Source organism: Struthio camelus, chromosome 3 (assembly GCF_040807025.1).
Source record: "Struthio camelus isolate bStrCam1 chromosome 3, bStrCam1.hap1, whole genome shotgun sequence".
Classification (NCBI taxonomy): Eukaryota; Metazoa; Chordata; class Aves; order Struthioniformes; family Struthionidae; genus Struthio; species Struthio camelus.
In genome coordinates, this window is record NC_090944.1 from 70,445,918 (window position 1) to 70,460,729 (window position 14,812).

General features: G+C 37.2%; 1 protein-coding gene across 2 annotated transcripts in view; it reads left to right on the forward strand.

Annotated features, from left to right (window-relative positions):
- LAMA2 (laminin subunit alpha 2) overlaps nt 1-14,812 on the forward strand; it is a 393,833-nt gene that overhangs the window by 342,035 nt on the left and 36,986 nt on the right. For both annotated transcript variants that reach the window (XM_068938256.1, XM_068938257.1), the window contains exons 46-49: nt 577-710; nt 6,892-7,051; nt 11,984-12,108; nt 13,912-14,074. In XM_068938256.1, coding sequence (XP_068794357.1) covers nt 577-710; nt 6,892-7,051; nt 11,984-12,108; nt 13,912-14,074 — 582 coding nt within the window. The remainder of the gene's footprint in view (nt 1-576; nt 711-6,891; nt 7,052-11,983; nt 12,109-13,911; nt 14,075-14,812) is intronic.

Genomic DNA, 14,812 nt, shown 5'->3' on the forward strand with positions numbered 1-14,812 from the left:
TATTTATTGTGATTTTAAGTCAAGACTAGAATCGCAAGCATAATAATGATGAATGATTCAGTTTTCCATGAGCCCTCTAGCAGACAGGCTTCCAGAATAATCAAAAATAATTTCATAAATGGGAAAAGTATTATATTTCTGAAATTTGGAACTGTGTATTTTATGTAAAATGAAGAGGTTAGATGGCATCATGTGTTAGCCTATAGAATCCTGACCTCTTTCTGCTATCCAATGGTTTTTTTTACAAATAAAGTTACTCTGAGTTAAATTCTTCTCTTTATGGCTACAACATTATCATCTCTGTAAGTCTAGCAGCAATTTACTGCATATCACTAGCAGAGGACATGTACCTTACTCGGCTTAAGATTCCTAGCTTGAATCAAGAAAAGTGGTGAAAAAGGGAACTTTTGGTGGCTACGAGAATTAGTGTTCATACTTTACTTTGTTCATACTTTGTCTAGATATGGGTTTCCAAGGCACCACTAGACCTTCTGAAATATGAGGGATTAGTGTTCTGGAGACCTTCTTTTTAAATCAAAGTACGGGATTGCTTCTGTTTTAATATCTTACATGTAGACTGACTTCCTGGCCATTGAGATGCGCAAAGGCAAGGTGAGCTTCCTGTGGGATGTGGGATCTGGTATTGGACGGGTAGAGTATCCGGATCTGACCATTGATGATGGATATTGGTACCGGATTGAAGCCTCTAGGCAAGTATATATTTCACTCGCAAAATTTGTTCCCTAAAGAGAATGTGACTAATTTTAATGTGTTCTGTTTCTAATCCACTCTTCTCATGTTTGCATATCAAAGGTTTATGCAAGTATTTGCTATCTTTGAAATACCATTTTTTAAAAAAAGATGATGTCATAACTATGAGAAATTAGAATCTGATTTAATGGAAGCTTTTGAACATTTGTCTAATAGTACCAAAACTGTATAGACTTGAATTACTGTAGAAGTTTTAATGTTCTGTGCCAATAATTTCTTTTAAGTATTTCCCCTCTTATGTCAATGATCTCTGACTGCTTATATTCCCTCCTTTTTATTCATACTCTATCACTTCTTTGACTACTTTCCTTTAAAAAACTTACCGTTTCCGGGTTTGGCACTCAAACAGGTAACTACTATTTTTTTCACCTTGAATTTCAATGAATAGCATCTTTTCTGAATTTCTGGTCTTGACATGGTACTGCAAGTGGGCGGTCTGTCATACACCACTATCTTGATTCCTCCTCAAAATGCCATTTCAGTAGGTAGAATGTCACTTCAAACTGGCAATATTTAAAAAGATACAGTTTAAGGAAAGTCAAGGATAAAATATTCTGGACAGTTAAACCATACAGAAAATAACTTTGCACGCCTTTGAGATCAGCTGTTGAATATTTTTTAACTTTAAAAATGTAGATACTTAATACTCAAATTTCACATTAGTTTCTTGAACCTTGTATTTTCCTTTCAAATGGTAAAGTCATGGCATATGGTATAGTAACTGCAGCATAAGGATTATATAACTTCCAAAAAATTCAGATTACGTTTCTAATCCCTGTCTATCTCTGCAAAAGATAGACACTGATCAGTATCTATCTGATCAGTATTAATACTGGGGAGCAGGCGATTACTTTTGTAAGTAGATAAAGCTTAGTGTAAGCAGCACTGTATTACATATGTAAAGAATGCCACGTCAATAGGGGAATTTTAATAGTAGACTGTGCTACGTGGGTACAAAGCATATATATATCCTTTATCCTGTAGTTTTGAATAGATCTTAGTAATTTATCTATAATGCAATCCAATATGAAACTGAATAAATCCTTATATGTTAATTTCATATAGCATTAAACAGAAGTGATAACATGGCCAGCAAATGAGGCAGAGAGAGAGGGATTAAAAAAGAGCACTTTAATTCCTGTTATTTCTCTGGCTCTCAGAAGATGAAATAGTATCCAGTTTAAATAATTTAGTGAAATCATAGAAATCAGCCATTCAGAGCAGAGAATTAAATAAAATCATTGCACGTTCTCCAAAAGTTGGCTTAATTAAATCTTATTGTGAGGAAAATACAAATTGGGGTACAATACATACCGTTAAAATCTTCATCAGTTTAGTACAGTTCATATTATGCGTACTAAAATAGATTCACGACACGGTAGTGCCAGACTTTCATTTACTAGAAAGCTGCTTCAGCAGAATGTGGAGCTAGGGCATGGTTTAAAAATTCAGCCATCCTACAAATGCACACTGCCTGTTAAGCTAGTTGTTCTTGATATAGGGTGTGCATGCCATTAGTTTTGAACAAACTGCTGGATCAGCAATTTGGAACAATTACAGTTGCACAAATCTGGAGTACAGAGCAATGTTTAGGAGAATCACATTGCAGAGACACTGGTTGAAACTGTGGGATCAAGACGAAGAGCTTAGGACTGGTTTTGCATTCTTGAGGCAGGCTTCATAAATCACATACCCTGCTCAAGGCTTTTTAACTTAGAACATTTTAGTCCATCCGATAACACTCCTGACTCCCTCCTCTCCAAGCTGTTGGAGAGAGTTTTACTCATTTAATTCACTCACCTTTTTTCTCTAAATTTCTGTTCAATTCCAGCCACAGGCTTTCTCAGCAGTGTGACAAAACTGGCAAACAGCCAGAGCAGTGCAGCCACTTAGAGTGGGGGTGTAAGAGGAAATTCTGGCTTTGCTGAGTTTAACCTTTGGTTTCAGTGGGGACACATATTGACACACAGAAATAATAATATGGTGGGTGTAGAGATTTATAGCAGTACTTAAACAAGGATCCTAAAGGACCTTAAAAAAAGATATGGTGGCACAGAGACCATGAATTTCGCAAGATCACTCAGGTTATTGAATGAAATCTAAATATGAAAAAGCTGACTGTTGAGTAATGATCAGAGAAGTTCACTTCAGCTAACCTCTGTGCCAAAATTTCCAGTCTGTAAAATCAATATTAATAATTACTGCATCTATTTTCCAAACAAGCTTTTAATATTACTTGTCTTTTTAATTACATTCTACTAACACTTTGCGTTTTATTGTATATGCAAAAGTTAGCATGGAAAATTTTAAAAAATTTTTGCACGGAATTAAAGTAACATTTGTTTATTCCTTAAGTGTACCCTATGCCTATGGAATAAGTATATTCCCCATACTTTGCTGGTACCGGAATTTAAGAAGTGTCACTTAAAAAGTTGTTTACCTACTTACAAAAGCAAATCTGATTGGCATTAAGAAGCCACAATCAATCAAAGTATCAATTAATGGCAGAAATCCTTGCATAAACTGTTTACATCAGAATGATTTGAACAGGTTCACAATATGCAAATAGTGTCAATTTTGTTAACCAGTCAAATGCATTAAAGAATATTTTTGAGGCCCTCTGGATCAGCAAAACAACGTCACTGACTTTAGCAGGCCTCAGTCAGGAGCAGGCCCTGATTAGTTGTGATTTTAATCAAGCGCAGTTTAGGTATCACCACCGTTTTAATTGTTAATGACAAAGTTTAAGCAGTGCCCTTCCTTTGAGGAGAAAGGACGTTTGAATCAGAAATTCACTGCAGACACATCAGCCCAGCTCAGCAGGAATTCAGTCTTAAACTACCAAGGCAAATCTAACCCATACCTTTTTTTTTTTTTTTTTTTTTTTTGCTCTCAAGGGGTCAAAAGGCAAAGGTTTCTATGTGGTATTTTGTATGCTAATGTTGATGACTTGTAAAAGTCATCTCATTTGCATCATACGTCTCCTAAAGAGCAAACCCTGCATGCATGGTGTTGCATAAATTTTTCAGATCATCAGCCACAAAATGCTAGTACCTCTTCTTTAATCAACAGATTTTGTAGGAACTAGCTATCACTCAGTAATATGTTCTAAGCTGGTGAATTGTCATGCACAGGATAGCAATGTCTTTTAGCTGTCAAGTTAGCCAAGTGCTTTCTTTAAGCTCACTTGTCCTCCTTAAGTAAGAAAGAATTATTTATGGAAGAGACTCTATTGTTAGAACTTCACTCTGTTGGAAGATGAAAGACATCCGTGCTACTTGTGACATATTAGACACTGCAAGCAGTTTCAGTCTGCTCAGTGACTTCTGGGTTATCGCACTTGGGCGTTTTTAATCTGGTTTCTCTGAATACTTATTTCAGCACAGTATAGACTGAAAGTGCCAATGACTTTCTTTCAGAGGGCATCAAATATAAGTAGATTAATAAAAGTGTATGGCAACTGTTAGTCTTTCAATAGCTAATACACTGAGAAACCTTTTAAGGGCTTCTCATCAATAACTTTATTTTTTTCAAAAGGCTTAAAACGTAGAAATTCAGCTGCATGGAAAGCTATCTACTTAGATAGCACCTACTTGGTTTTGTAATAAAAGGTGAAATATTATCATTAAAAGGAAATTCCAGCAAAAAAGTTATCTAGGATAATATGAATGGTTTTAGCCCATTGCTTTGAAATGATAAGGAGCAACTATATGTCCCCTTATGACAGATATCTCTTTGGCGATTCCCTGGGAAATGCTGCGAGTCCCGTCCAGCTCATTTCCAGAGCTGCCAAATCTATGGGTTAATCTAGGGGTGATCCAGCAGCTCCAGTGGTTTTTCTGCAGATATTTAGTATGCACAGTGAAAGGCTTGAGATCCTTGACTCCCGAGGAGGCAAGATGGCATACAGCTATACAAATATTGCCCATTGAATGACCTTATATGAAACCCTCAAAACTGCATTACAGCCCTGCTTTGTAGTTCAGGACAAATTTATCAAAACTGAAATGTTCCAAGCAAACTTTTTCGTTTCACTAAATGACTTTTTTTTTTTTTCCTAGGGGCATGGTATTTCATAAGAAAATGCTCAACTAGTTCAATTTTTGGGGTAATAGCTTCTGAGCCAAAGGAAGTTCTGTAGAGTTTTTATGGACAAAAGATATAGGATATAGCCTTTTAGGATTTTTGCAGCCTCTAGAACCCTAGTTCAGTAAAATTTTTAAACCTAGGAGTTATTTAAGTACAATATAGCAATGTCTTTGTTAAGCTCATTCAATAGCCTAATGTTATGCAGTCTTCCTTGTCATGCTTTGAATTTGAGTCTTCAGTAAAGCTTTGTTTAGCAGAAATGACAGTTCTTCCTGAGAAGTATGCTTTTAACTTTCAGTCTGCTTGTTGCTTCAATACCCTAAGCATATCTTTTCTGCTAATTAGACAAAAAAGGAATTTTTCATCTTTACATGCAGCAAAGTTCAAGACTTTATAAAAATCAAAGGGAAAATTTTTAACTTTCTAGCTGCGACTTGACAGTATCTTGATGGGATGGGTATCTAATTTCTTTTTAATCTAGAAAAGCTACATGTCCAAGTTTTTGGTGAATTTAATCGCCTTTATTTTATCTGCTTACTTGCTTTCGCTAGACACTTTTATCAAAAATATCTGGTTTCTGAGAAGAAAAATTGGTTTTGTTTAGCCTGAGAATAGGTATCAAGTAATTCTTAGAATATAATCAGGTAGCCAACAAAATGCAACAGATAATCTAAAAAATAGTCATTTTTGACAGGTGCACACTCTTTGTAAGCTGTTATGGAACAAGATGATGGGTTTTATTTAAAACAGTGTCTTTCTGCATTAATTACCAATCACATGAGTTACCAAAGTTCCATGTAATAGCCATATCCAGGCTGAACATTTCAGTGTTGGTTAAGGTTGCACGATCATGCATCCATGTTAGGAATTTCCAAAGTAACATGACAATTGCCATGTGAAATCCAGCATTTTACTAAAATTGGGATAAAGCAGCCATTTCCAAAGTGATCCCTAAACCCACAGTACATGGTCCCCCAGTGCCTACCTCTTCTCCCAGCCACTCCTCTACCACATTGCTGGACATACTGGATACTTCATTTACACATGGCAGGGTTTGGGTCCCACTCAGTGCTTATTTCTACAATTGCAAGGTGACCCCAGGTGGTATGTTGAAGTAGGTGTGTCCATCTATTTGGGAAGAACCACTGATTTATGGTGTGACCATAAATGCCTAACAGTCTACTTCTGACTGAAAGATACTATCCAAACTGATGTAAGGTAGTAAAATATTAAGCAAATTATTGAAAAGGATTCAAAATGATTCAAAGTATTTCAGTGTTTCCTTTGAAATACCTTTCTGTGTACCTGAGAGACTAGGAGGTATCACACCTCTCCACATTCTGTTCATTCTATTATAAAACCATTTCCATGCCAGTTACATTGAATTCAATGCGTTGAATTTTAAGGAACAGAAGAAGAAATGTTGAAAACCATTAAAAAGTAGTAAATTCTGTTGTTGTTGTTGTCATCAATTATTATATGTTTCGTAGAGGACAATGAGGTAACATCTTTAAACCTAATGGGGTTTGTGCCTGTTTGATAAGCAACCAGAGAGCTCTGCTGCAGAAAATGCAAGCTCTCTGCATTTCAGTGAAGTAAATTAAACCACTCTGTCATGTGATCATTCATTTCAGAGGAAATAAAATCTAATAAACTTTATGAAATTCAGAAATTTAATTTGGAGCCTTGCCTACATCATTTGTTAAGTCAAGAAGCAATTACTCAAGGCTAATTCTGTCACGGTAATTAAAAAAGTGAAACTTATTTATTTTACTCAGTAAAAGTTTCACTTTATCTGTATAGTAAATTCTGTACAAAAGGGGACACTGAGATGAGGAAAAACACTGATTTTGTGATCATATCTTTAACTTACACACATAAGACAGAAAGTCTCTCCTTTGTATCAAAATTGAACATACTCAAATGAGTATTACATTACTGTATTAAAAGATGCGTGGGAAATAGACTCTTCCCTATGTTTGGTTTAACTACTGACCCTGCATGCTTAATTTATTTCGGTCAAATGTCTAGGACTGGAAAAAACGGCACTATATCAGTGCGCGCTCTGGATGGCCCCAAAGCCAGCATTGTGCCAGCCACGTTCAGAGCAGTCTCTCCACCTGGATATACCATTCTGGATGTAGATGCTAATGCCATGCTGTTTGTTGGTGGTTTAACCGAAAAAATAAAGGTAATGTGATCTTTGTTTTACCTCACAGTAAAAATAATAAACGTTAATATGTTGGCATCATTGTCGTAGGTGCGTTTAGTAACACATGGTACACCTAAGCTCTTGAAACATTTGTAGGCTTTACCTAGACATGTAGGTGCATAGACCTCAAGTTTGTCTGTCCATGCTGTTAGCTTTTTCTAACCAGAAGCCTGGTAGGTGCAGGATTTAGCCTAAACAACTAATTCCTACTGGGGGGCTGGGGGCTTCACCTTGGACATGCTGCTGCCCTCGCCAGCTTTTGGTATCACAGCGACAGGAACTCAGTTCTATCTGCACATGCTCCCAGTCTTCTAACAGTGTATATAACAATATATGTTCCTTTGTATTCAGTTTCTTTCTCTGTCACGTACCCACAGTGTCGTGTTCTTCTTGTCAGTCTATTTTTGATGTTACTGCTTTATTTTCTTCATTTTAATTCATGTTTCTCCTCTGTATCACCCTTCTTTTCAAGTGCTAAGATCTACCTGCATCAGATCCATAATCTGTTCTTTCTTCCTTTTGCCCATTCGTTTTCATAATGACTGCTTCTACACTTCTTAACTTAATGGGAATAAATAAATTTTATGCCAAATAGAATGGATGGAAACCTTTCAGCAAAAAAAAATCTCTCCAATAAGTATTAGTTAGCGTATATTTTCCAGTGGAACCCATTACAAAACAATTTAAATGAAATATCTTGATCAGTATTTTCATTTTTTTAATGTCAAAAATGTTAACATTACAAAACAAATCCATTTAACCTTAAAAAGTTAATCTTTAAACATTCTCAAACAGTGAACTTAAGGAACACTTATTTGCACTAAAGCTTTTCTTGGTCCTTGAATATCAAAGTAGCACAATGTTGTAGAGCCGAGCTTTTTAGTTTTTAGAAAGTTCAACTTTCTAGATGATTTTAGTTTGGAATTACATGGCTAGGCTCTGCCCTTTCTTTTAGTGTGGGTGCACATACTGCTTTCCAAGACAGAAAGACAAAATAGGCCTCCGAGAATACAAGAGGAACAGAAAATGTAGATTGACTTCCTTGAAACCATTGTCTCGAAGTCCAGCTTCAGCTTCAAGTTATTCACCTGTTTTGGAACACACTTACTGTAACTTAAGTTTAGAACTTGATCAGATTCCTAGCTGAGGCTTCTGCGCAAAGAAAAAGCAATGCTGAGCAGGCTTGCATATCTGACTTTGACAAGCGTTCACAGAAACTTAGGAAAATATTTCATGAGATCTTGGGCTAAAAAATTGCAAGTCATTCCATATGAGTAGAACTCAGATCTATATTCTCTGCTTTATCTGAAATATGTATGCAAAAAAATGAATATTTTAAAGTTCTGAAGATGCAGATGCAATGTATCTCAAAGCTTCTTGTAGCACCCCGGGGGGGTGTAAATAACTGTCATGCTCATTTTCTAATGCTATTTACTTTCGTATGAGAAATAGGCAAATCAGTCAGCTAAACATTTCCTTGGAGAATTACACATTACAAAAAGTAGCCTTGCTGTCATCTCTTTCTATTTTGTCCTTGCAGCCTTAAACAAGGGTTCTAGTTTGCTACCTTCCAGCTTTCTATCTAGAGACAACTAAAGGTATTTCTTTCTTCTGTGAGTCACAGACAAGAAACCTCAAAACACATTTCTAAAATTAATGAAACATCAGCTGCTAAAAGTGGCTCTATGCTGCAGAGGTTAGCGAGCCTTACAAAACCAGAATGGCCTTCAAAGGCTTTCTGTACGCTAACTCTATGATCTGTTTTTCCAAAGGAAGTGAAAATAAACCAGGGAGAAGTGGTATAATCTCATAAACCGGATAGCTTTTCTCAGGTCTCTCATATTTTTGAATTTCTGCTCTGCTGGATAGATGTTAATTTCTGTTGTTGTTTTCATTGCTAATAAATTTAATTATGTGAAGCATTTAAGTCCTGTTTTTTTGGTTTCCATAATAACTCTATAAACTCTGAAAGACAGTTTGTAGAGATTATATAAACACTGACATATAAACACTGACCAGTCCTATTTGGTGCTTGCAATGTTGCATAGCTATAATGACCAAAAACACGTAAGTTCCTAGAAGGCTATAGAGTTGTTTCTGCCCATCTCAATATCAACGTATAACAGCAGGCTTAGGAAGACAGACTGGCTCAGGTAAGGATCATAAGTGCTAGATTCATGATTAAGAGAATCATTTAATCATTTCATATTTAGAAAAGCACTTGTAAGTTTGGTTTATGCATATATTTAAATTTCATCAACGCAGTTGAGACTGTAGAAAATGCATGGGTTGGGTGGCATCTGGCCTGTTGCTCCTGGGTGATCCACTGAAAGAGTTAAGAAACTTAAAACTCAATGCAAACTAAAACTCAAAGCTTATTTGGCTTTTATTTTAGATTTCCTTGTTGAACTATCAGAGCACAAGAGAGGCAAGCAGTAGTAATGCTATTTGTATTTGCACAGCTCTAGAACATCAAACCTCCCAGACCAAAGCTTTGACCTGATTTCCACCTTGAAAAAAATTCTTTCATTTATATTAAAAACCCAGAGAATCAGAGATGTTACAGAAATACAGCAATAGCTCTCTCTGTAGCAGTATTGCACCATGGCATAAAATAGTTAGTGCTAATTTCTGGAGCAAAGCTATCACATTAGGCAAATACAAATATATTTTTTTACTTACTTGATGTTATATATAGTTTTAAGTTTTATAAATAGCTTATTGTTAAATGAACAGCTCATCCTGTTGCAGCCTGATGGTAGGAAAAGGTTAGTGAGGCAAAAGTGGTAAAGAGAGATTGCATCTATTCTTTGAGTAACCAGGCCCCAAAGCTGGTACCTGCTGCTCTAATAAAAGATGTCATCACTCTTAGCACACTTCATTTTGCTTAACTTGCACTGCCAGAGGGAAAACTCGTTTGAATATTTAAGTATTTAGTATTATATCTACTGCTTGTTACGTAATGTTTACTGTTATTTAATATTATTAACTTTAGGTATTTAATATTTCAGTACTAAAATTATTTGAATAATACTTAGACAACAAGAATTAATAATGAAGCATCATGAAGTGTGTATTTAAGAAAAAGATAAGCTGTAAAAATGGCAGCAGAATCCCTAATGGAAAAGAGTTCAAGAGCTCTTGACATATTGGGGTAAATAAAAGGGCCTGGAACACAGTAAAGTTTAAATCTGAACTCTTGCTTGGAAAAAAATGGATTTTTTTTTTTATCCTTTAGTTAGAAACAGTGAGGCCAAGGTGGGCAGTGAGCACAGTTCAGCACTTAATACAGATATTAACTGCGAGATGCAGTGCTGAACTTAGAACATGAATTACGGATGATCCAGGAAGTCTGATGCCAGAACACAGGTTTTCAACATCAAGAAGAATTCTTGAGATTTTTTTTTTTACCAGGACCATTTTTTTTCATCTCAGCCCAACCATCCTGAAATCAGGTTCTCCTACAGGTAACTGAAGAAGAGGGCAAAAGTAGGAAGACACTGTAGTGTAAGTTTGGTATGATTGGTGTATTACCAAGTTAAGATTTTAAACGTTATCATACTTGCTCTGTTCAGGCACAGTCTGTGAATTTAAAAAAAAAAAAAAAGATAACTTTGCTTTTTTTTGTAAGTTTTGTTATCAGATGGTACCATTGTCAAGCTCACAAAATGCAGTCTTTCACTGAAAATCTTTTCAAAAACCTTGAAGCTCTTTGGACATTTAGCAAGGTCACTGATACTTTCAAAACCTTTGTCTCACAAATGTGCTTTTTCGTATTATTGGGTTTTGGAGTGCATGAGGGTTAGATTTGTCTTTAATTATTGTCCACATCCCTTTTTGCATGCACCTTTGCAGTGCGTTCAAAAATATACTCATTTTCAATTTTTAAAAGCATCCTTCATTTGACTAAGGTAGAAGACTATGATACTTAGATGTCATGAATTTCTCAGAAGTGGCATTAAGTTCATACTTTTTGCTAATTAAAACCTTTCCAATTACTTGGGAAATATCACCAGCACTTTAAGTCTTTTGAGTCATACTTTTCCTTAAATATTTTCAGGTTGCACTCTTATTCTCTTGCAGAATCTTAATATTTGTAATTGCTATATGGAAAATAGCAGGTGTTTGTCTATCTCAAATAGCTAAGTATATAGATTCTCAATCAGCTCATACTGATGAAGTGAAATCTAAATGAAACCAGGTATTTTTTAGAGACATCCTTTTGAGCTGAGTATTCTGTGTACTGTCAAACACCACTTGATCATAGTACCATGTTATGATCAAATGAGCACTATGCCATCTGTGTGGCCCTAGCTTAATAAGTTTTGGTAGGATATGAGGTTTACCTGCTTTGCCATCTGCATTTTTTTCTGCATCCAAAATGCAACAAGATCTTTATAGGTGTAGCCAGCTGAGTCCATGGTCAGTCTTTTAGCTTGGATGAGCCTCTCAATTTTCAGGCTTTTGAGAATTAAGTAAAGTAGAAACAGTTTGCTTGCTGTAAAGTGGACAGTATTTCCCGTAGTGCCTTCCATGATGCCTTAAACAAAAATGCAGACAGACCTTGAAAAGAATTTGCTCTTCAACAAGTGCCAGTGGGCGGCTCTCCGTCCAGCCAGGAAAGCAGATTGTGCAGGGGAGCCTGGAGGAGCCCCAAGCTCTCCAGGAACAATTCTGCCTTCCCCACATTCTCAAATAAATCGGCTTTTCCATCCCAACTGATACAACGTTTAGCTCGCCTTTTTGCTGATCAGTTGTTCAATAGGAGGGCTTGTCAGATTAAATATCACTGCTGAAATTTAAAATAATAAGGTGCTTCTGTTATTTCTGACTTTCATGCCAGTTGTGCTGTCAGAGATGGTAGGTCACTTAAAATTGAATTCTAATGAGGTTTGTGGTTTCTTGTTGCAGAAGTCAGATGCTGTAAGAGTCACCACTTTCACTGGCTGTATGGGTGAAACTTTTCTGGACAGCAAACCCATAGGACTGTGGAATTTCAGGGACATAGAGGGCGACTGCAAAGGATGTGCTGTCAGGTTGGTAATACATTGGTGGCTTCTTATGCCACTTTATGAACCTGTCTGTGATGACGACACCTTCTGTTATAAGCAGAAGGAATTTCTACAACAGCCATCAGGTTCCAGTAAACAACTGTGATCTGTATGTGACACTGAGAGTTGTAGGAAGTACCAAGTTATGTTGAAATTATGCCAAAAGGAGAGGCACCTAGTCTGAGTGGTCAGGATCGTAACCAAACGAAGACAGCTGGTGCAGCAGCACTGTGATGGAGAGACACCTACTAACCAGTAACTAGGATCAGTCAAAACACAAGGGAGGGCAGTTTCCACAGTGGGACTGAGTCTGGCTCACAGACTGGATTCTGCAGCTCTGGTGCCTGAGCAGAGTCAGGTGCCTCAGGGCGCCTTTCACAGCCACCAGAGTAGCGTGCAGGGGCCCCGAAAAGAGAAAGATGTTTTATATCCTGTCGCTGTCTATGAGCGCAGGTGCCAAACAGGCTAAACAGCCCAGCTGTGCCAGGCCAGGGTTCACATATATAGGCTGTGAACTCTCTTCAGGAATTCTGCAGCAAAGTAAGTTTCTTCCTTTCCAGGTGTGTCCTTGTCTCTACATAGCTGCGATCCCTCTTCATGCCTCTTTCCAACTGAACAAATATCTAACCATTTACTGTGCAGTGTTTCAGCTTCAAGAGCAACATTGATGAGGGCCCCCACAGCCTAAGGCTTTGCCCTTTGTAAATGATGGAAACTCCATTTTTGAGTAGAAACAATTTTGGAAACACCAGAGGATTTCCTTGGCCAATAACATAGGCCCTTGTCACCTAAGTGGCAATTTAAGTGTCGTGATGATGGATATACAGGTTTCAGTTCAAGCATGTAGTTAAGATGCATAAACCTTTATGTGGATCTCTACCTAAATTTAATTTTCTCATTCAGTTAGTGAAGTGCAGTCATTCAGTTAGTGATAGTGTAGAACTACTTGCTTAGGAGAGGAAAAAAAAAAAGGAGTGTAAAAAGAATACTAGTATTTAAAACTTGCAGAAAACTGCATTAAAAGCTCCCTCTTACCTTAACTTGTTCCATTGCCACAAGAGTCCTGTTCTTCTGGAAAATATATTTGCAACAAATTGCTGTTAAATGTTACCATGGAGGCCTACATTCAAGATCCTTTTATATGAGTCAAGATAAACGAAAAACATGTTCCTAGCCCGTATTTCACATGCAAGTCCCTTGTTCAAATCTATTTATGTCTGTTGTTAACCCAGCTCATTGCTCTCTTGCCGCTATCTGGTCTGTGTGGCAGAAATGGACAACAGTCTACATAAAAATCATATTTAACAATCTCACAACCTGACCTTTTCTGCTCTATAATGAGAGGAGTGCCAAAAAACTGTGGAGGGACTGGTACTGCTGATCTTGCAGTGTTTGTAATTTGTGGGTAAACGGAGAATTACAGTTTCCAAGTTTTCAATCCGGAGCCCTCCAAAAGTTGTAAAATCACTGATAATAACAGAAGTAAGATTTATTACAAAATGAAAGGTTGCGTATAGCTATTTTACATCGAAGGCTGCACAATGAGTCACTACAGACGGAGATACATAAGACAGGTTCCTCTTCTGTCTTCCTCCTGGAAGTGCTTTTGTTTTGGATACCCAATGAGCTGACTTTGGAGCTTCAATTGTCAGAAAGGGGCTTTGATATAAAATCAAACCAAGTTCAGGCAGACTCCTAGGAGGCATCCCCTAACCCCCCCCCCTTTTTTTCTTTTTTCTTTTAACCTCATATGGTAAGGGAAACTGATTGGAATTTCCTCCTCTTCAGCCCACAGGTAGCAGACGGTGAAGGGACTGTCCAGTTTGATGGTGACAGCTACGCGGTGGTGAGCCGCCCAATCCGCTGGAACCCCAATATTTCCACAGTCATGTTCAAATTCAGGACCTTCTCATCCAACGCCCTGCTGATGTATCTTGCTACAGAGGACTTGGTAAGAATGAACAAGTAACCTCCGCTCCCCTCAGAGGTTTCATGCTGTCTTTACAATGACTGAATTCATCATAATGTGGAAAAAAAATAGAAATTTAAGGTAACGGTGTCCTGCTATGATGCTGTCTGGTATCTGAGTGAAGACAGAAAATATTATTGCGTATGGACATCTGGATATTAGACGAAGGGGAATTCCAGCTTTATTGAAACTACTAATGAATTTAAGTTTGCCCAGATACTTACCCGTGCAAACATTGCCAGTTACAGTTATACTTCTATAGCTTGAAATATCAGCGTGTGGAAGAGAAAGAATGTGAGAAGAGACAGAACCTTTAGGTAGAAGTACTACTAAAAGACAGGAAAAGTTTGGGTCTAAGCTAAGTGGCATTAAAGGGAAACTGAATGGTGCAACAGACAGGATGTGATGGTGATGACATTTTTAATGGAGTTGGCGAATGGTGTCTTTTACAGCTGAACTAGAGAATAGAAAACACTGGTTATAAAGCTGTTCAAGTTTTTATTCCTGCGCGTTACCAAACGTGTGTGGATAATAGAACAATGTTAAAGGAGGAAGTAAGCAGGCTGTGTAAGCATCTGAGAAAATGAGCAAGAGATAGATAGGATATTCTCAGAGATCTTACAGCTTCAAGAGCCTCAACCCTGCCACAGCAGTGGAGATGCAGGCAGTCTCTGTGCCACATGGAACAGTAAGTCATAACTCTGTAGAAGATGAAGGTTA